This window comes from Oncorhynchus mykiss, chromosome 18 (genome assembly GCF_013265735.2).
Source record: "Oncorhynchus mykiss isolate Arlee chromosome 18, USDA_OmykA_1.1, whole genome shotgun sequence".
NCBI classification, from domain to species: Eukaryota; Metazoa; Chordata; class Actinopteri; order Salmoniformes; family Salmonidae; genus Oncorhynchus; species Oncorhynchus mykiss.
This window is the reverse complement of record NC_048582.1, coordinates 33,828,051-33,850,938: the sequence shown is the minus strand read 5'-3', so window position 1 is coordinate 33,850,938 and position 22,888 is coordinate 33,828,051. Positions and strand designations below refer to the sequence as shown.

At 42.5% G+C, this 22,888-nt stretch overlaps 1 protein-coding gene across 1 annotated transcript in view; it reads left to right on the top strand.

The window, feature by feature from the left end:
- lrp12 (low density lipoprotein receptor-related protein 12) overlaps positions 1 to 22,598 on the top strand; it is a 39,091-nt gene extending 16,493 nt beyond the window's left edge. The window contains exons 3-10 of the mRNA XM_021571703.2: positions 5,091 to 5,226; positions 10,166 to 10,368; positions 13,074 to 13,252; positions 17,246 to 17,476; positions 17,697 to 17,918; positions 18,756 to 19,225; positions 19,561 to 19,693; positions 20,592 to 22,598. Coding sequence (XP_021427378.1) covers positions 5,091 to 5,226; positions 10,166 to 10,368; positions 13,074 to 13,252; positions 17,246 to 17,476; positions 17,697 to 17,918; positions 18,756 to 19,225; positions 19,561 to 19,693; positions 20,592 to 21,539 — 2,522 coding nt within the window. The 3' untranslated portion in view covers positions 21,540 to 22,598. The remainder of the gene's footprint in view (positions 1 to 5,090; positions 5,227 to 10,165; positions 10,369 to 13,073; positions 13,253 to 17,245; positions 17,477 to 17,696; positions 17,919 to 18,755; positions 19,226 to 19,560; positions 19,694 to 20,591) is intronic.
- The last annotated feature ends 290 nt before the right edge of the window (positions 22,599 to 22,888 follow it).

The window sequence follows — 22,888 nt, the reverse complement described above, 5'->3', positions numbered from 1 at the left end:
AACCTACCAGGGTATTAACAAACAGCACAGGAATGAAATCATCAACATGTATTGATCACATCTTTACTAATGCTGCAGAAATGTGCTTGACAGCAGTATCCAAATCCATCGGATGTGGTGATCACAATGTAGTAATAATATCTAGGAAAACCAAAGTCACACGAGGTCATACAAGAAGTTTTGTAGTGATTCCTATGTTGGTATAAACAATATTTGTATGCCTGTGGTGTGTAATGAGGAGCTACCACACGCTGCACTTGACACATTTATGAAATTGCTTAATCCAGTTACTAATAAGCATGCACCCATTTAAGAAAATGACGGTAAAGACTGTTAAATCCCAGTGGATTGATGAAGAATATAAAAATTGTATGGTTGAGAGAGCTGAGGCAAATAAGTCTGGCTGCACAACTGATTGGCAAAAGTACTGCAAATTGAGAAATCGTGACTAAACTAAATAAGAAGAAGAAATTATACTATGAAAAAAAGCTCCTGGCTTTTTACAATTGGCTCAGAACAGGGCAGCACAGCTTGGCCTTGAATTTACACAGAGAGCTAAAAATTAATAATATGCATGTCAATCTCTCGTGGCTCAAAGTGGAGGAGAGATTGACATCACTACTTGTTTTTTGTAAGAAGTGTTGACATGCTGAATGTACAGAGCTGTCTGTTTAAACTACTAGCACACAACTCAGACACCCAAATCCACATCGGGTAACAGATGCAAGCATTTGAATCAGATTTCTTTTTAATTTTTTTTTAATGAAAATACACCCTATGGAACAGCATGGACTGTGAAGAGAACATCTGTACTTTTAGTCCCATTCAAATCTGCCATGTCAGTCATTTTTACTTGGCAGGAAGGTTATTATCCCAGCCCTAAAAACCTACTGTTTTTCAGCAAACTTCCAGCTCTTCAGATAATAATTATCCTGTGCAAATTGTCACGCCTCTGTTTTTAGGGATATTACAGAGTTGAACAGGTGCTGCACCCAGTTTGGGTAAGAACATCTGGACAATTTGATGCTTAAAACAAAGTACTATGCATATAGCCTTCAGATTAGAGGTCGACCAATTAATCGGAATGGCCGATTTAATTAGGGCCGATTTCAAGTTTTCATAACAATCAGAAATCTGTATTTTTGGAGACCATTTTGGCTGATTTTTTAATATATTTTTTTACACCTTTATTTATCCTTTATTTAACTAGGCATGTCAGTTAAGAACACGTTCTTATTTTCAATGACAGCCTAGGAATAGTGGGTTAACTGCCTTGTTCAGGGGAAGAATGGCAGATTTTTACCTTGTCAGCTCGGGGATTCAATCTTGCAACCTTAGTTAACTATTCCAACGCTCTCTAACCACCTGATTACATTGCACGTAAGCATTCATTCAAACAGCATATTCGTGCGTTTTGCCAGCAGCTCGTCGCTGTGCTTCAAGCATTGAGCTGTTTAAGACTTCAAGCCTATCAACTCCCGAGATTAGGCCGGTGTAACCGATGTGAAATGGCTAGCTAGTTAGCAGGGTGCTCGCTAATAGCGTTTCAAACGTCACTCGCTCTGAGACTTGGAGTGATTGTTCCCCTTGCCCTGCAAGGGCCACGGTTTTTGGAGCGATGGGTAGCGCTGCTTCGAGGGTGGCTGTTGTCGATGTGTTCCTGGTTCGATCTGTTACACTGGCAATACTAAAGTGCCTATAAGAACATCCAATAGTTAAAGGTATATGAAATACAAATCGTATAGAGAGAAATTGTCCTATAATTCCTATTTTAACTTCAACCTAAAACTTCTTACCTGGGAATATTGAACACTCCTGTTAAAAGGAACCACCAGCTTTCATATGTTCTCATGTTCTGAGCAAGGAACTTAAACTTTAGCTTTTTTACATGGCACATATTGCACTTTTACTTTCTTCTCCAACACTTTGTTTTTAAATTATTTAAACGTTTCATTTTATTTGAGGCTAAATTGATTTTATTGATGTATTATATTAAGTTAAAATAAGTGTTCATTCAGTTTTGTTGTTATTGTCATTATTACAAATACATTTTCTTTCTTAAATCTGCCAATTAATCGGTATTGGCTTTTTTTGGTCCTTCATATTCATTGTTTTGTTATATATCAACTTTCCTAGTGCCATACTTCTCTTTTTAAAAGATGAAGTGAACGATATTGTGCCAATGAATTACTAAATTTCCGTACACGTCAGGTAATTAAATGTCTGGATAGGTTAGTTCATGGTTCTTAATAATATGCATCATTATTTTGACTTTCTCTCAACTGTAGGCTAATATTAGGCTATCCTTAGATATTTGAAATATCTTCACGCCAGGAGAGCCAATTTTGAATGAGGGAAAAAAAAGAATTGTAGCGGCAGTTTGGTAAAACCAATTCCGTCCAAATCGTCCACTAAAAAAATGGACATGCTGGGCTAATAACTACTGACATTCTCTAGTAGGATTAGTCCCATGCGAATAGGGCTTAAATCATGGAAAGGAAAGAGCAGGTGTTCCTAATGTTTTGTACATTCTGTGTAGAAAATCTATGGCAAGACTTGAAAATGGCTGTCTAGCAATTATCAACAACCAACTTGGCAGAGCTTGAAGAATAAAAAAATAAAATAATGGGCAAATATTGTACAATCCAGGTGTGCAAAAATCTTAGCTGTTTCTAACATTACCTATCTACTAATATAGATTGTTGACCACAAATTAAAATTAAATACATTTTATTCCCACTTTTAACACAACAATATTTGGAAGAAGTCAAGGGGTGTGAATACATTCTGAAGGTCCTCAGATCTTATTATATTTTGCCCTAGTCTTTTCCAACCATGCCACAAAGTGTGATAGAAAATCAGTAGCTTACAGCAACCTAGCATGATGGACAATGTTTATTGGCAGGTGGAATCATGCCCAATTAGGTTGCAAGGTAAAAATGTTAGGCGGGATCAGGTCAGCCCAGTATTGTCCAATGAGGTTGCATAGTGGATCCAAGCACATCTGTTTAATTTACTCTCTTTGTGCACTGTGCAGGGTTCGAGAACAATGACATGATACACATACAGTTGAAGTCGGAAGTTTACATACACCTTAGCCAAATACATTTAAACTCAGTTTTTCACAATTCCTGACATTTAATCCATGTAAAAATTCCCTGTCTTAGGTCAGTTAGGATCAGCACTTAATTTTAAGAATGTGAAATGTCAGAATAATAGAGACAATGATTTATTTCAGCTTTTATTTCTTTCATCACATTCCCAGTGGGTCATACGTTTACATACACTCAATTAGTATTTGGTAGCATTGCCTTTAAATTGTTTAACTTGGGTCAAATGTTTTGGGTAGCCTTCCAAAAGCTTCCCACAATAGGTTGGGTGAATTTTTGGCCCATTCCTCATGACAAAATTGGTGTAACTAAGTCATGTTTGTAGGCCTCCTTGCTTGCGCACACTTTTTCAGTTCTGCCCACAAATTTTCTATGGGATTGAGGTCAGGGCTTGTGATGGCTGCTCCAATACCTTGACTTTGTTGTCCTTAGGCCATTTTGCCACAACTTTGGAAGTATGCTTGGGGTCATTGTCCATTTGGAAGACCCATTTGTGACCAAGCTTTAACTTCCTGTCTGATGTCTTGAGATGTTGCTTCAATATATCCACATAATTTTCCTATGGATATAGATACTTTTGTACCTGTTTCCTCCAGCATCTTCACAAGGTCCTTTGCTGTTGTTCTGGGATTGATTTGCACTTTTCGCACCAAAGTACATGAATCTCTAGGAGACAGAACGCGTCTCTTTCCTGGGCAGTATGACGGCTGCATGGTCACATGGTGTTTATACTTGCGTACTATTGTTTGTACAGATTAACGTGGTACCTTCAGGTGTTTGGAAATTGCTCCCATGGATGAACCAGACTTGTGGAGGTCTAAAAATAACATTCTGAAGTCTTGGCTGATTTCTTTTGATTTTCCCATGATGTCAAGCAAAGAGGCACTGAGTTTGAAGGTAGGCCTTGAAATACATCCACAGATACACCTCCAATTGACTCAAATGATGTCTCACTGGTCACTGGTCACCCCCAAAGCCAATTCCTCCTTTGGTCGTCTTTCCTTCCAGTTCTCTGCTGCCAATGACTGGAACGAACTGCAAAAATCTCTGAAGCTGGAGACTCATATCTCCCTCACTAGCTTTAAGCACCAGCTGTCTTGGCAGCTCACAGATCACTGCACCTGTACATAGCCCATCTGTAAACAGCCCATCTACCTACCTCATCCCCATGCTGTATTTATTTGTCTTGCTCCTTTGCACCCCAGTATCTCTACTTACACATTCATCTTCTGCACATCTACCATTCCAGTGTTTAATTGCTATATTGTAATTACTTCGCCAACATGGCCTATTTATTGCCTTAACTTACCTCATTTGCACTCACTGTGTATAGAGTTTTTGTTTTCTTTTGTTCTACTGTATTATTGACTGTATGTTTTGTTATTTCCATGTGTAACTCTGTGTTGTTGTATGTGTCGAATTGCTATGCTTTATGTTGGCCAGGTCGCAGTTGCAAATGAGAACTTGTTCTCAACTAGCCTACCTGGTTAAATAAAGGTGAAATAAAATAAATAAATGAGCCTATCAGAAGCTTCTAAAGCCATGACATAATTTTCTGGAATTTTCCAATCTGTTTAAAGGCACAGTCAACTTAGTGTATGTAAACTTCTGACCCACTGGAATTGGGATACAGTGAATTATAAGTGAAATAATCTGTCTGTAAACAATTGTTGGAAAGATTACTTGTGTCATGCACAAAGTAGATATCCTAACCGACTAGCCAACTCTTTAGTTTGTTAACAAGAAATATGTGGAGTGGTTGAAAAATAGTTTTATTGACTCCAACCTAAGTGTATGTAAACCTCCGACTTCAACTGTATGTAAGGTGGAACACAATCTTTGGTGAACCGTTTTGGCTTGAGAACACTACTTTGAAAACTACCGGCCTGAAATTATCACTTTAAATGCTCATTTGTGTGTCTGCGTGGGTGTGTATGTGTGTGCGCACGCCTGTCTGTGTGTGTGTGTGTGTGTGTCCAGCCTGTGGAGATGTGGCAGAGCAGATCAGGGCATCCAGTGGAGTGATCACCAGCCCTGGCTGGCCCTTCCAGTACCCCTCCAGGATCAACTGCAGCTGGAACATCAGGGCTAACCCTGGGGAAATCATCACCATCAGGTAGAGCTCTACACCATCTCCTCTCCACAATCTATACCGCTTCTCTCCCTCTGCACTTTGAAACATCTCTCCCTCTCCTCCCTCAGTAGCTTCCTGCCTCAGTCTGTACCCTCCTCAGCCTAGCTGGATGCATACATTGCCCACACGATAAGAGGGCCTAATTAATGCAGGGGCTGATTCCTCCTGGCCCAAGCTCGTAGGGGGCACTTGAGGTGGGGAAAATGCAGAGATGTTTTTTTCTGCAACCGCCAACTACAGAAACCTGCACTCAATCAGAAGATGGGGAAGAGAGGAGGTAGGGGGCCCATATGGGGGTTGGGTAACTGGGGGCACCAAGCAAGGTGCAGAACACTTTAGTCGACCCTCTCAACCCGTCCCTAACATCCGTTCTATTAGCCAACGTGCAATCACTGGATAATAAACTGGATGAGCTCATTTCAAGACTGTCCTACCAACAAGACATTAAAAACTGTAGTATGTTATGTTATGTTTCACCGAGTCGTGGCTAATCGACGACACAGATAATATACAGTTGGCTGGGTTTTCCGTGCATGGGGAGGGGGGTGTGTGTCTTTGTCAATAACAGCTGGTGCGCAATTTCTAATATTAAGGTAATTTTGAGGTATTGCTCGCCTGAGGTAGAGTACCTCATGATAAGCTGTAGACCACAATATCTACCAAGAGAGTTATCATCTATATTTTTCGTAGCCATCTATCTATCACAAAAAAACGATGCTAGCAATAAGACCACACTCAACGAGCTGTATAAGGCCATAAGCAAACAAGAAAATGCTCATCCAGAAGCGCCGTACCTAGAGGCTAGGGACATTTATGCAGGCAAACTTAAATTAAATCAGTTTTACCAAATTTCTACCAGCATGTAACATGTGCAACCAGAGGGGAAAACCTCAAGACAACCTTTACTTCACACACACAAAGATGTGTACAAAGCTGTCCCTTGCCCTCCATTTGGAAAATCTGACCATAATTCTATCCTCCTGTTTCCTGCTTACAAGCAAAAACTAAAGCAGGAAGTACCAGTGACTCGCTCAATATGGAAGTGGTTGGATGCTACGCTACATGACTGTTTTGCTAGCACAGACTGGAATATGTTCTGTGATTATTCCAATGGCATTGAGGAGTTTACCACCTCAGTCACCAGATTCATCAATACAGTCATGGCCAAAAATATTGGCACCCTTGCTCTTTTTTCAAGTAACTCACAATTTTCCCTAAAAATAAGTTGAAATTGAACAAAGTATTTGGTCTCCACAATTCTTTATTTCACTGTTAATATTACAGAACCTTTGTTTTTTCAGAACTTAAAATATATCCATTTAAATTGACAAAAGTATTGACACTCTAGACTCAATATTTGGTACCACAGCCTTTGGTCAGAATAACTGCGATCAAACACTTCCTATAACCATTGATGAGCTTCCTGCACCTCTGTACAGTCAGTTTGGCACACTCCTCTTGGGCAAACTGCTCCAGTTCTCCCAGATTAGAAGGGTGCCTTCTCCTATCTGCTGTTTTCAGATCTCTCCACAAGATTTAGATCTGGGCTTATTGATGACCACTTCAGAACAGTCCAGCATTTTGTCTTGAACCATTCCTTTGTGCTTGTTGAAGTGTGTTTGGGGTCATTGTCCAGCTGGAAGACCCATCACCTTCGACGGAGACCCAGCTTTCTGACACTGGGTCCGACATTGCGCTCCAAAATACCTTGGTATTCACCTGACTTCATGATGCCATGCACACGTTCAAGGCACCCAGTGCCGGAGGCAGCAAAGCAACCCCTAAACATCACTCAACCTCCATGTTTGACTGTAGGGAAGGTGTTCTTTTCTTTGAAAGCTTCATTTTGTTTTCTGTAAACATAGAGATGGTGTGCTTTACCAAAAACCTCTAATTTGGTCTCATCTTTCTACGGAACATTCTCCCAGTAGGATTTTGGCATGTTCAGATGTGTTTTGGCAAATTACAATCGGACTTTCTTATGTCTTTCTCTCAGCAGTGGGGTCCTCCTGGGTCTCCTACCATATAACCTCCTTCATTGAGTTGGCGACGGATGGTGCGAGTTGAAACTCGTAACTTGTGTCTGAAGGTCAGCTTGAATCTGTGTGGCAGTTGATGGAGGTGCTTTCTCCACCATTCGATACAATCCTTCGCTGCAGTCTTCCATCAAGTTTTCTCTTGTGGCCACGTCCAGTGAGGTTGGCTACAGTGGCAAGGGCCTTAAACTTCTTGATAACATTACGTACAGGAGAAACCAGAACATCAAGGTCTCTGGAGATGAACTTGAGATTGTTGCCAAGCATGGACAATCTTGTGTCTGACCTACTCAGATAATTCTCTGGTTTTCTTTATTTTGTCCATGCTCAGTGTGGTACACACAGTGACACAAAACAGGACAATGAGTCTTTTTCTCTATTCAAACATGAGGAATACAATATTTTTTTACTGCAGGCACCTTCCATTCACCACAGGTGAGTTCAATTCCAAAGTAAATGAGAATCACCTGCTTGAAATCTAATTATTTCTAACTACTTCTAGAAGGTGCCAATAATATTTTCAGGGCCATTTTAGGATTTCTTTGTGGAATTATCTAAGATTTAGTAAATTATTCAGATTTTTTGGTTTTGTTCAACTGCACACCAAAGGCATGCATATGTGGATACCAAAATATGTTTTAATTTCAAACGTTTTCTGGAAGAAATGGTGCAATATTTGAAAAAAGTGCAAGGGTGCCAATATTTTTTTCCGCGACTGGTCGTGCATCGATGACGTCATCCCCACAGTGACCGTACGTATTTACAGCGGGGCAAAAAAGTATTTAGTCAGCCACCATTTGTGCAAGTTCTCCCACTTAAAAAGATGAGAGAGGCATGTCATTTTCATCATAGGTACACTACACTATGACAGACAAAATGAGAAAAAAAAATCCAGGGACCTTGATTTGCAGCAAAGCACCCCCACAACATGATACTGCCATGATACTGCCACAAGGTCCTTTGCTGTTGTTCTAGGATTGATTTGCACTTTTCGCAAAGTCGTTCATCTCTAGGAGACCACGTGTCTCCTTCCTGAGTGGTATGATGGCTGCGCGGTTCCATGGTGTTTATACTTGCGTACTATTGTTTTTACAGATGAACGTGGTTCCTTCAGGCATTTGGAAATTGCTCCCAAGGATAAATCCGACTTGTGGAGGTCTACCATTTTTTCTTCTGAGGTCTTGGCTGATTTCATTTGATTTTCCCATGATGTCAAGTAAAGAGTTTGAAGTTAGGCCTTGAAATATATCCACAGGTGCACCTCCAATTGACTCAAATGATGTCAATTAGCCAATTGACCCCGATGATGTCAATCAGAAGCTTCTAAAGCCATGACATAATTTTCTGGAATTTTCCAAGCTGTTTAAAGGCACAGTCGACTTAGTGTATGTAAACTTCTGACCCACTGGAATTGTGATACAGGGAATGATAAGTGAAATAATCTGTCTGTAAACAATTGTTGGAAAAATGTTTTGTGTCATGCACAAAGTAGATGTCCTAACCGACTAGCCAAAACTATTGTTTGTTAACAAGATTTTTGTGGAGTGGTTGAAAAGCGAGTTTTATTGACTCCAACTTAAGTGTATGTGAACTTCCGACTTCAACTGTACGTACTGTGGGGACAACGTCATCGATGCACTTATTGATGAAGCCAGTGACGGTTGTGGTGTACTCCTCAATGCTATCTGAAGAGTCCTGGAACATATTCCAGTCTCTCCTAGCAAAACAGTCCTGTAGTAAAACAGTCCTGTAGGTTAGTATCTGCATCATCTGACCACTTCCGTATTGAGTGAGTCACTGGTACATCCTGCTTCAGGACGATAGCGTTATGGTCAGATTTGCCAAATGGAGGGCGAGGGACAGCTTTGTACACATCTTTGTGTGTGTGAAGTAAAGGTTGTATAGAGTTTTTTTCCCTCTGGTTGCACATGTTGCACATGCTGGTAGAAATGAGGTAAAATGTATTTAAGTTTCCCTGCATTAAAGTCCCTGGCCACTAGGAACGCCACCTCTGGATGATCACCGATCAGAGTGCTGACAGTAACTTGCCTTTTCTTTATGGCAGTGCTGTGTCCATGGTTACCTGCACAGAAATAGACCCTGTTTAGTGGTTAAGAACAAACAGAAAATGCAATCTATCAATGACCATTAATGGGCAACAGGGCTTGCATGCAAACAACACTTGATAAATCCACTATTAGCGAATGTGTTAGTAATAGGTTAGTAGTGTTTATACTTAAGTCATGGTTCTACACATTAGTAATATAAGTGGTTTTACTCTATTTTTTTATTTTTATGAAAGCAGTTCAGTTATTGGTTATGTCTCATCCATTGTATTCTAACCCTGGAGGAAAGTCAACTAGTCATATCAGGGAAATACATTGATCATCTTTATTGTTGGGAAACTTCTTTCAACTGTTTGCTTTTTTACAGCATGTACCCTATGAAAGTCGCTCATATCGGTGACATCCAATTTACAGACTTCGACAAGATGTGTGGTTTTCTTACCTACTTCAGTTGAATGCACTTATTGTAATTCGCTCTGGATAAGAGTGTCTCTAAAGCTAGAGTCCTTAATTAGTGGACCTGCCACGTCCTTTTGGGATATTTCAACAAGTTACGGCAAACAACGAACACTCGATCATCAATGCACGCGCAATAGAACAGCCGAATATGTACTGCACATTTTATTTTACCACGCTGCTTGACACCCCACTCCATTGTTTCATCAACAAAACAATAACAAAGACGCTGGGGCGAACAGTGGTGCTATTTCCCAAAATGCGGATTCGATCTTTAACTTACTAAATTGTGAAATGTACAGTACATGAATGGTTTTTACTGTCGGGAAACCTCTTTTAACCCTTTGCCATTTCTCCCCGCAGTTTCCAGGACTTTGAGATCCAGAGCTCCCACCGTTGCGGCCTGGACTGGATCTCCATTAGCACCTACAAGAACCTGGACGGCTACCGGGCATGTGGCTCATCCATCCCAGCCCCTTACATTTCCTCCCAGGACCACGTGTGGATTAAGTTCCACTCAGACGACATCATGACTGGCAAGGGCTTCAGGCTGTCTTATATAACAGGTAGCACCACTCGCAGAGTCATGCTATTTATATCTGTATCAAGGGCTACTGTACGGTCAGATCAGAGATGACATGTGGACAGATGTCTACTGGTGGTGAGGATGTTCCTACCCCCAAGAGAAAAGAGAGAAAGCAGCTTTTAGTTTTTTTGTCCTCTTTCTATGCTTTTCTCTCTTGTCTCCAAGCATTGGATTTTCAAATGTGTAAAAAGACAGAGGATCAGAGGCTCACGAACTGTGCACGTCTATAAATGAACGTATGAAGAAATTGATTCTGCTGATATAATGTTGATGGTGCACAGCTTGATCAATAAACACTATCATTGTACGTAATTTAACTAAATGATACCACAATCGCTTGATTGTCACTAATGGTAAAACATTTTTAAATGGTCCCACACTGCATTAAATGGTGGTATTTCCCCTAGGGCTGTTGCGGTGACCAGATTTCTGCTACAGCAGCGGTCGCGAGTCATGAAGGCAGTCAAATTCCATGTGACCATTTAGTCACGGTAATTAGGCTTCTCCAAGCTCTGATGCGGCTGCTGGTCATATAGTAGCCTACCAAACTTGCTACCTACCTGGTAGTCAGCACTATATTGTTCCTCTAATCACTCTGACATCAATGCAAATGTTTCAGAAAATTGAACCAAACACTTCATGAGAGCCCATGAGCTCATGTTGTGTAACATTTCTATAGGCTATGCAATTGCGTGAGAAAGCAGAGTGATGGCCTCTACTAAAGAGGAGGATCCCATCAGCTTTCTAAAGGCTAGGCCTACTATATTTATTTCTCAACTTTCCTAATATTAAGCACATTGTTTATCTTTACAACAGGAGTATAGCCTACCTGGCTGGCATGAAAATAAACCACGGGGAAAAGCGTTCTCCATTCACTATTTAAGTCCATAGATGGATGACATGTATTTTTTTCCGCTGTCCCTGTTTCGATACAGGTGCATGATAATGGTCCATTCTAAATCCAAAACAAATTTTACACATATATTATTTAGTATATGTAAAGACATGATTAAATCAAGAATAGTCTGATGGGTGACAATATTAGCCTATCACTTGTGAATGATATAATATCACTTGTGAATGATGCCCAGCATAAGAAACTGCATTTTTTTTGCAACTTTTTCAAATCATAATTGCACACCTCTTGTATCCTAGCCCAAAGCCCTATATGTTTTAATAAGGTTAGTATCACACCTCATGTAGTCTAGCCCAAAGCCCTATATGTTTTAATAAGGTTAGTATCACACCTCTTGTATCCTAGCCCAAAGCCCTATATGTTTTAATAAGGTTAGTATCACACCTCATGTAGTCTAGCCCAAAGCCCTATATGTTTTAATAAGGTTAGTATCACACCTCATGTAGTCTAGCCCAAAGCCCTATATGTTTTAATAAGGTTAGTATCACACCTCATGTAGTCTAGCCCAAAGCCCTATATGTTTTAATAAGGTTAGTATCACACCTCATGTAGTCTAGCCCAAAGCCCTATATGTTTTAATAAGGTTAGTATCACACCTCATGTAGTCTAACCCAAAGCCCTATACGTTTTAATAAGGTTAGTATCACACCTCATGTAGCCTAGCCCATAGTCCTATATATTTTGATAAGGTTTGGATGGCCAAATAAGGTTAAAGTGGCCAAATAACTTCTTAAAATTAAGCCGCTCTACAAGGGGTGTAGAGCCTAACTGGCAGACCCAAGCAAGCAGTGTGTGAGTTTCAAGTTTTTTTTAACGGCCTAGGAACAGTGGGTTAACTGCCTGTTCAGGGGCAGAACGACAGATTTGTACCTTGTCAGCTCAGGGATTTGAACATGAAACATTTTGGTTACTAGTCCAACGCTCTAACCACTAGGCTACCCTGCCATTCTAACCACTGGGCTACCCTTCGCATCCCACAACTGTACCAGACTGTTTGGAATATTTATTGCCGACGTGAAATTATAAGCATTATCAAGTGCTTGTCAAATTGTGAATGAGAGACTGATGTAATGTGTATGCAGCCTGCTCAAGAAACAAAGCAGAGCTCATGCCTTTCAAGCTACTTTTTTCAAATCATCATTAGAGTCACATCATGCAGCCTTACAATGTATTAAAAGTCAAAACATATATTCCAACATTTGTAGAATTGAAGTTACACTAATAACTCTAAATTAAGCATATAGGAATAGGTATTTCTTTGTTAACCCCTCAACACAGAATAGCCGCGCACGCGTGCACTCCCTCAAATTGTTTGGAGAAAATGTCCTTTCTATTTTATTCAGCTTTGTTCAATTGTATTCTTCATACACTATAAAATAATATAAAATAATGCCACGGAATCCTAAGCAAATCTTGTCTGCTAAATGAACTAGTGTAGCCCACAGCCATTTGGCATAGCCAGATCAGGACCTAAATAAGGACATTTTCTTCATATCATGCTTCTTTAGACCCATTTTAAAATGAATAATGGATTTATTGTGAAGATGTAGGCCATATTACATGTATTTCTGAGACTTTTTTAAAATGTACATGTTCCAAAGGTCTGTGTCAGTGGCAGGGATGTGTGGAAGCCAGGAGATGCAAAACATGTTCATGTTAATTAACGGTCAATTACCTTGAGGCCGACAGATATTTGCTTGACAATCACCGGCTGACGGAACTTTCCTGACCGCCACAGTCCTAGTATTTCCTAATATTCCTAATTTCAGGAAAATCGGAGATGATCAGCTGCGACTTGGACCAGTTCCACTGCTCCAACGGAAAGTGCATCCCGGAGTCGTGGAAGTGCAACACCATGGACGAGTGTGGTGACAACTCTGATGAGGAGCTGTGCGTCCAGCCCAACCCCTCGGCAGCATTCTCCTTCCAGCCCTGTGCCTTCAACCAGGTATCTCATTTACATACAGTACCAGTCAAAAGTTTGGACACCTACTCATTCAAGGGTTTTTCTTTATATTTATTATTTGCTACATTGTAGAATACTAGTGAAGACATCAACTGTGAAATAACACATATGGAATCATTTAGTAACCAAAAAAGTGTTAAAACAAATCAAAATATATTTTAGATTTTAGTTTCTACAAAGTAGCCACCTTTTGCCTTGATGAAAGCTTTGCACACTCTTGGCATTCTCTCAACCAGCTTCACGAGGAATACTTTTCCAACAGTCTTGAAGGAGTTCCCACATATGCTGAACACTTGTTGGCCGCTTTTCCTTCACTCTGCGGTCCAACTCATCCCAAACCATCTCAATTAAAATCAAATCAAATTTATTTATATAGCCCTTCGTACATCAGCTGATATCTCAAAGTGCTGTACAGAAACCTAGCCTAAAACCCCAAACAGCAAGCAATGCAGGTGTAGAAGCACAGTGGCTAGGAAAAACTCCCTAGAAAGGCCAAAACCTAGGAAGAAACCTAGAGAGGAACCAGGCTATGTGGGGTGGCCAGTCCTCTTCTGGCTGTGCCGGGTGGAGATTATAACAGAACATGGCCAAGATGTTCAAATGTTCATAAATGACCAGCATGGTCCAATAATAATAAGGCAGAACAGTTGAAACTGGAGCAGCAGCACGGCCAGGTGGACTGGGGACAGCAAGGAGTCATCATGTCAGGTAGTCCTGAGGCATGGTCCTAGGGCTCAGGTCCTCCGAGAGAGAGAAAGAAAGAGAGAATTAGAGAGAGCACACTTAAATTCACACAGGACACCGAATAGGACAGGAGAAGTACTCCAGATATAACAAACTGACCCTAGCTCCCCGACACATGAACTACTGCAGCATAAATACTGGAGGCTGAGACAGGAGGGGTCAGGAGACACTGTGGCCCCATCCGAGGACACCCCCGGACAGGGCCAAACAGGAAGGATATAACCCCACCCACTTTGCCAAAGCACAGCCCCCGCACCACTAGAGGGATATCTTCAACCACCAACTTACCATCCTGAGACAAGGTTGAGTATAGCCCACAAAGATCTCCGCCACGGCACAACCCAAGGGGGGGCGCCAACCAATTGGGTTGAGGTCGGGGGATTGTGGAGGCCAGGTCATCTGATGCAGCACTCCATCGCTCTCCTTGGTCAAATAGCCGTTACACAGCCTGGAGGTGTGTTTTTGGTCATTGTCCTGTTGAAATTATAGTCCCAAACCAGATGGGATGGCATATCGCTGCAGAATGCTGTGGTTGCCATGCTTTTCAAGTGTGCCTTGAATTCTAAATAAATCACAGACAGTGTCACCAGCAAGCACCATCACACCTCCTCCTCCAAGCTTCACGGTGGGAACCACACATGCGGAGATCATTCGTTCACCTACTTTGTGTCTCAGAAAGACACTACGGTTGGAACCAAAACTCTCAAATTTGAACTCATCAGTCCAAAGGACAGATTTCCACCGGTCTAATGTCCGTTGCTCATGTTTTTTGGCTCAAGCAAGTCTCTTCTTCTTATTGGTGTTCTGTAGTAGTGGTTTCTTTGTAGCAATTTGACCATGATTCACGCAGTGTCTGAACAGTTTATGTTGAGATGTCTGTCACTTGAACTCTGAAACATATATTTGAGCTGCAATTTCTGAGGCTGGTAACTCGAATGAACTTATCCTCTGCAGCAGAGGTAAATCTGGGTCTTCCTTTCCTGTGGCGTACCTCATGAGAGCCAGTTTAATCATAACACTTGATGGTTTTTGCGACTGCACTTGAAGAAACTCTGGATTGACTGACCTTCATGTCTTAAAGTAATGATAGGCTGTCATTTCTCTTTGCTTATTTGAGTTGTTCTTGCCATAAAATGGACTTGGTCTTTTACCAAACTTTTAACAAGCCACACCTGTTAATTGAAATGCAATCCAGGTGACTACCTCTTGAAGGGAATGCCAAGAGTGTGCAAAGCTGTCATCAAGGGTAAGGGTGGCTACTTTGAAGAATCTATAATCTAAAATATATTTTGATTTAGCACTTTTTTTGGTTACTACATGATTCCATATGTGTTATTTTATAGTTTTGATGTCTTCACTATTATTCTACAATGTAGAAAATAGTCAAAATAAAGAAAAACACTGGAATGAGTAGGAGTGTCCAAACATTTGACTGGTACTGTAAGTATTCACACCCCTAAGTCAATACATGTTAGAATAATCTTCGGCAGCGATTACAGCTGCGACTTTTTCTGGGTAAGTCTCTAAGAGCTTTGTACACCTGGATTGTATAAATCTTCAAGCTGGTTATTGGTCATTGCTAGACAGCCATTTTACAGTCTTTAATTATTTATTTATTGCCCTTTTACTTCCCAATTTTTGTGTCAAGTCGCACTGCTTCTTAACAAAATGCTTGCTTAACCCGGAAGCCAGCCGCACCAATGTGTCGGAGGAAACTGGTGACCTTGTCAGCATGCATTGCGCCCAGCCCGCCACAGGAGTTGATAGAGCGCAATGAGGACAACCCAGCCGGCCAAACCCTCCCCTAATCTGGATGATGCTGGGCCAATTGTGCGCAGCCTCATGGGTCTCCCGGTCGCAGCCGGCTGCAACACAGCCCTGGGATCAAACCAGGATCTGTAGTGACGCAGCTAGCACTTCGATACAGTGCCTTAGACCGCTGAGCCATGCGGGAGGCCCTCAATGTTTTACCCTTGACATAGATTTTCAAGCCAATTTTAAATGTAATTTTGGTAAGCAACTCCTGTATATTTGGCCTGCTGAAAGGTGCATTTGTCTCCCAGTGTCTTTTGGAAAGCAGACTGAACCAGGTTTTCCTATAGGATTTTGTCTGTGCTTAACTCTATTCCATTTATTTTTTATCCCCCCCAAAACTCCCTAGTCCTTGCCGATGACAAGCATACCCATAACATGATGCAGCCACCACCACCCTTAAAAATATGAAGAGTTGTACTCAGTGATGTGTTGTACTGGATTTGCCCCAAACATAACACTTTGTATTCCGGACAAAAAGTGTATTTCTTTCACACATTTTTTGCATTTTTATTTTAATAGATGCATGTCATGGAATATTTCCTTCCTTCCTTTCACTCAGCCATTTAGGTTAGTATTGTGGAGTAACTCAATTTAACATTTTGCAGACACTTCTCAAGATTGACTTACAGGAGTGAGTGCATACATTTTTCATACTATTTTGTACTGGTCCCTTGTGGGAATCGAACCCATAACACTGGCATTGCAAGCTCCATGCTCTACGAACTGAGCCACATTCTCCTATCACTGCCATTGAGCTCTGTAACCATGGCCTCATGGTGAAATCCCTGAGTTTCTGAAGAGGTAGGAAACCTCAGTTAGGAAGGACGCCTGTATCTTTGTAGTGACTGGGTATATTTAAAGGGTAATTAATAACTTTACCATGCTCAAAATGATATTCAATGTCAGTATTTTTACTCATCTACCAATAGGTGATCTCCATGCAACTTATGTAATTTGTTAGGCACGTTTGTACTCCTGAACTTATTTAGGCTTGCTATAACAGAAGAGTTTAATACTAATTGACTCAAGCATTTTCAGCTTTTCATTTTAAATTAGTTCATAGAAAATGTTCTACTTGACACAAAATCTAAATTTAGGCGATTTTAAATTAAGGCTGTAACACAACAAAATGTGGAAAAAGTCAAGGGGTGTGAATACTTTCTGTATGTATTATCCAATTTAATTGAATATAAAGTGAGTATGGGGTGTCTAGTGTACAGCCAATCTTGCGCAAGCTGTCCATTATTTTGCCCACTTGATAAAAGCAAGGACCACAGTTGAAAATACGTTTATAGACTTTGTTTTTAATCCTCTACAAGTTTTTGTTGTACTCCCATGGCCAAGACAACTATATGTATTTTACATTTGTCAAATAAAATAATATTAATATTATTAATTAATACAATTATCATTCAGTTTCCCTGCCTTTCCCGCTACACCCGCGTCTACACCTGCCTGCACGAGTCGCTCAAATGCGATGGCAGCATCGACTGCCAGGACCTTGGTGACGAGATCGACTGTGACGTGCCTACCTGCGGCGAGTGGCTGCGGAACTTCTACGGCACCTTCAGCTCACCCAACTACCCTGACTTCTACCCACCAGGCAGCAACTGCACCTGGCTTATCGACACAGGCGACCACCGCAAGGTTGGATGTAGCTAGGACTGTTGATTATTTATTTTTTTTATCCTCAATGATTTTTTTGCATGTGTGTATTATTGTACGGTATTCACATGGCTGAGACAACTATGGGTTTGTCTGAAATGACACGCTATCCTTATATGGTAAACAATTTTTGACAAAGGCTCACCAGACGCAGACTATGTATTTAAAATCATGAATTAATTATTTAATGGACTGATTCCAGGTGATCCTGCGTTTCATGGACTTCAAGCTAGACGGGACGGGCTATGGGGACTACGTCAAGGTGTACGACGGCTTGGAAGAGAACCCTCGCCGTCTACTCCGCGTCCTCACAGCCTTCGACTCCCGTGCCCCCATGGCCGTGGTCTCGTCCTCGGGCCAGCTGCGCGTTCACTTCTACGCTGACAAGATCAATGCGGCAAGGGGCTTCAATGTCACCTACCAGGTAGGCGCATGAGTTCAACCCAAGTTTCTCCAAATCGATTAGTTGCTATTGGTTTGGTTGCTAGGGCCGATTGATTCAATTAATAGTTTTCCGTCGTTGCATACTAGCTTCTTATTTATTGCGCAGGAGAAAGGCTTTAAAAAAAAAAAAATCTAAACAAACAATCTTGTTTATTTAAAGTGACACTTAGCCTTATCTCTGCCACTGTATATAGCATATTAACAACGTTACGTTTTTCATAAACATAAAAAATCTCCTCGCCACAAGCTAGAACAAGCTCATTTTCATTTCACTGGTAGAATTTGGAAGATTCGACTTCCTGTCTATTCCTCTGCTCATAGTGTACCACAAGATCCAGCATTCATACCGAATGCACGACGGGACCAGAGCAGGAAGCACTGGCCAACACAGAGCTGTAGTATTTCTGATGTGTCATCGTGTGTATATATCGGAATGAATCCGCTGAAAGACATCCAATGGCTCTATCGAAGAAGTACAACAATATCTACACGCACACAAATATATAGTGCGATTGGTATATCAGAGGCTTTGCGAAATGCCACAAAGCAGGACTTACTTTCATTTTCTGATCTCGTCCGTATTGTTGTCAATGGGTGTATTGTGTATCGTTCGGCGCACGTGTATCGTTAAACGCACGAAACCCAGACCCACTTTCTTCGAGGCCAAATATGTGTAAAACGCATCTCACTGACCTAGAAGTGCTTCTGATATTTCCCTTTAAACTCTCCCTTGAAAAGTCTCGATTTCATTATTTTGGAATCATTACGGATGCCCTCGAATCAACTAATTAATTAAATCTACCTCATCTCCTGCCAGGTGGACGGTTTCTGTCTGCCCTGGGAGATCCCGTGTGGGGGCAACTGGGGCTGCTACACGGAGCAGCAGCGCTGCGACGGTTACTGGCACTGCCCCAATGGCCGCGACGAGGTCAACTGCAGCACCTGCCAGGAGGATGAGTTCCCCTGCTCCAGGAACGGCGCCTGCTACCCGCGCTCGGACCGCTGCAACTACCAGAACCGCTGCCCCAACGGCTCGGACGAGAAGAACTGCTTCTTCTGCCAGCCTGGCAACTTCCACTGCAAGAACAACCGCTGTGTGTTCGAGAGCTGGGTGTGCGACGCGCAGGACGATTGCGGCGACGGGAGCGACGAGGAGAGTTGTCCGGTCATCGTGCCCACACGGGTCATCACGGCGGCGGTTATAGGAAGTCTCATCTGTGGCCTGCTGCTGGTCATCGCTCTGGGCTGCACCTGCAAACTGTACTCCCTCCGGATGTTTGAGCGCAGGTAATAAACTCAGACCCCATGCTATTACTCCTGTTATTGCACAGTTGTTAAACAGTTATACAGTGCCCACATAAGTCATAAGACTTTGTTTCTGTCTGCGTGGTTTGCTATGACAGCTTTAGTATGTTTTACACCTACTACTATGATTGGTAATCCAGACTAGTTTTTAGGCTTTTGTAAATGCTTTCTTTGGATTCATATAGCTAGTTAGTTCTCTGATTTCTGTCTTTGATCTCCATCAAAGGACACTGAATGAACTTTTTTTTGTACGTCTAACTGATCTGGTTGTGTTTGTTGCTTCCATTCCTTGGAATCCTTCTTAACTGTTTCCCCAGGTCATTTGAGACCCAGCTGTCCAGAGTTGAGGCTGAGCTCCTGAGGAGGGAGGCTCCTCCGTCGTATGGCCAGCTGATCGCCCAGGGCCTTATACCCCCGGTGGAGGACTTCCCTGTCTGCTCCGGCAACCAGGTAAGTCTACATCTAGATCACACTGCCCTCTCTTGTTCTCCTCAGAAGAGGTGATCCTCTTGTCCGTACATGACTTAAGCTTACGTCTGTGTTAAGAGTGCACATTTCAAGTCCGGGCGTGAATGCCTATCTTTGTCATAGGATTGGAGACACCAAGAATCAACTGTGTAATGTCTAACAACCTGACTTCAGTAACCAAAGTTGAAGCGGTTTAACTGTGATTCATTAAGTGGAAGTTGACTGGGATTGTTTAGTTAAGCAGTAACTGCTGTATGGAGAACATTATGTCTGTTTACAGTATATGGCCGTTTATATATAGTAAGGTTTATTTGAGCATGTACACATTCACAGCTGAAAGCTGAATTACAGTGTACGGACAAAAAAGGGGGGGAAAAGATATTCGGGTGAAATTAAATAATTCATTTAAAGCCGTTTGGAACTGGAGTGGAGGGAGGAAGCATCGTTTGTCTCTGAGTGGAGGGAAGATCGCGGTAGCAGCCAGGAGGGTCACAGTTAGTCAGCCAAACACGGACAGGTCCGGAGCCACGAATCAAGCTGTCCTGCCTGCTTCTCTGTATAGCCACTCCTCCAACAAGTTTGTTCAGCACCAACGTTTCTCTCCTCATAAAGCCTTCGTCATGGAAATCCCAACAAACAGTCCCGTTTGCCGCCAGCTTACAACTATGTGGGATAAACTGTCGTTTTTCCTGGTTTCTGTTGGGAGACACATTTCCCAATGACCTTCAGATTCACATCTCAGGAGTTTGATGTTTATTGTCATCTATAATAGATTGGATTTCTTACTGTAAAGGACTGTGTAAACTGTTGATTTAAAAAGGGCTTTATTATTTGATTGATGATACTAACAGTCTTGCTGTTCTCCCTGTGTGTTGTCCAGGCGTCTGTGTTGGAGAACCTGAGGTTGGCTGTTCGCTCCCAGTTGGGTTTCACCTCCATCCACCTGCCCACCTCCGGTCGCCACAGCAACATCTGGCAACGCCTCTTCAACTTCACACGCTCACGGCGCTCCGGCTCACTGGCCCTGGTGTCTGCTGACGGCGAGGACAACAGCACCACCAGCAGTAACGGTGGCTGCTCGGCCCACGAACCCGACAGGGCTGGACCCAACCGTGGGTTGCTGCCCCTCGACTCGGATGACACAGATACAGAGAGCGAGCGCCGGGATGTCCCTGGGGCCGTGGGGGGGCTTGTAGCCCCCCTCCCCGTAAAGACCCCTCCGGCAACTGCAGTGGAGGCCATCGTCTCGGTGTCGACAAACTCTACCACTCCCGCCCCTCTGCCCAGCCGTAGGGACAGCCACCGGGCTAGGGCCAGCCCGGCAGTGGTGGAGGCACACACCATGGAGACCCCAGGGGGAGAGGCAGCAGAGCCTCAGTGTACTGCGACCGGGAGGAGCCAGCTGAGCAGTGCCCTGAGCCGGGTCACCCGCAGCCTGCACTGGGTACGTTTCTCCCTGGGCCGCTCCGGAGGCTCCTCAGGTGGGGGAACCCAGAACCACAGCCCTCTGAGGCACCTAGAGCATGGAGCAGGGACCAGGGAGGACGAAGACGACGTGGAGCTGCTTATCCCTGTATCGGATGCTGCCTCGGACACTGACTCCACCAGCGAGACCTCCAGGCTCCTCAGCTTGGAGGTAGGTCTAGATCAGGCTGCCCCCCGCCTATCATCCCCAGCCTCTCTCAGGTCAGGCCGGGTGTCCCTGGGCCGGAACGGGCCCTGTGAACACTGTAGCATGGTTCACACCGCACAGATCCCAGACGCCTGTCTGGAGGCCACAGGCAAGACGGAGACCAATAGTGATGACGAGTTACTTCTGCTCTGCTAATAGCTCTAACCTAAATGACGTTACAGTTTGACTCAACTGACTGTCAAAATGGACCATCCCTGTAAAACTTTGCCATTTATTTTCTCTGGAAGAGGGCGGGGGTAAATGTAATTTTTATGCCCCGTTTTTGAAACGTCTGTAGTTCGTACTGTATTGCAGTCTTCTTGGTGTATTCATCAGATGGTACAATCTCTGCCCAACCTCCCCCTCTTCCCCTCCAAGTTCCAGTTCCAGACCTTTCCCTCGGGAGTTCCAACTCAGCCTGGGAACTGGGGAGTAGAACTACTGAACCTTGACTTTGTCTAGCCGAGCAGAAGTTGAATTGCCTCCATAGCAACAAGACACGTGCACCTGTGAGTGTGAGTTAGGCTTAGCTCAAGGCAAGCAGAGTGGGACTGAGGTGTATAGCAACGTAGCCACAGCACCTCTTCTTCTCACACTAATTTGGGATGAAGCAGAATAAACCAGCTGTCTTTTTATGTTCAAGAATAATGGTACGAGAGAGACCAAGTATAGAGTACGGACAATTAACAAACTCGAGCCTGTGAAAAGCTAGACGAGATTTAAAAATAGCTGTCAGCTTTATTTGATGTCAGTTGTTTCTTCGGTATAGGGAATGTGAGGGTGAGGGCTCTGAGTATCTGTGGCTTACCGTGTGATGGTATGTTTGTTTCATTTCAGTTCAATGGGAGGCTGTGTAAATCATTTTCTATTGAAAGGTACTGATGTGTTCTCATGCGTGATCTTAGCAAGAGCAGTTTATTTATGAAAAGTAAATTGCAGAGAACCTCTTTCTGAAGACGAAACGTTGTATAACATCCACAGATGTTTGTTGTATTTATTGTTTTGTTACTGTTTTGGTAACCTCTGTGTTTTGGTACTGAGAATACTTGTGCCACTGTGTATTTATTTCATTTTCAGTAGTTATTACTTGAGAAGATGCATGTCAAATTGTCTTGTGCTATTGTTTTGTTAAAGTGATACATTGAAAAACAAGTATATAAGCATAACTGTTTTCTGCATGTAGAAAATCAGAATAAAGCATTCATCCTGCTAACTTGTTTGTTTCTTTGTTGGGATATGAGGTGAAATTTGTAATGCTCAAAGTCAATAGTAAATTCAGGACTAATGTTCGTACCTGTATTGCTGTCAATATTTGTTTTCTTTACTGAATCACCTGATGGTCGACAATATCACTTGACAACTAGCCTGCAGCTAGACACAAATGCATCAGGTAGCCTAGTGGTTAGAGCGTTGGGCCAGTAACCGAAAAGTTGCTAGATCGAATCCCCAATCTGACAAGGTACAAATCTCATTCTGCCCCTGAACAAGGCAGTTAACCCACTGTT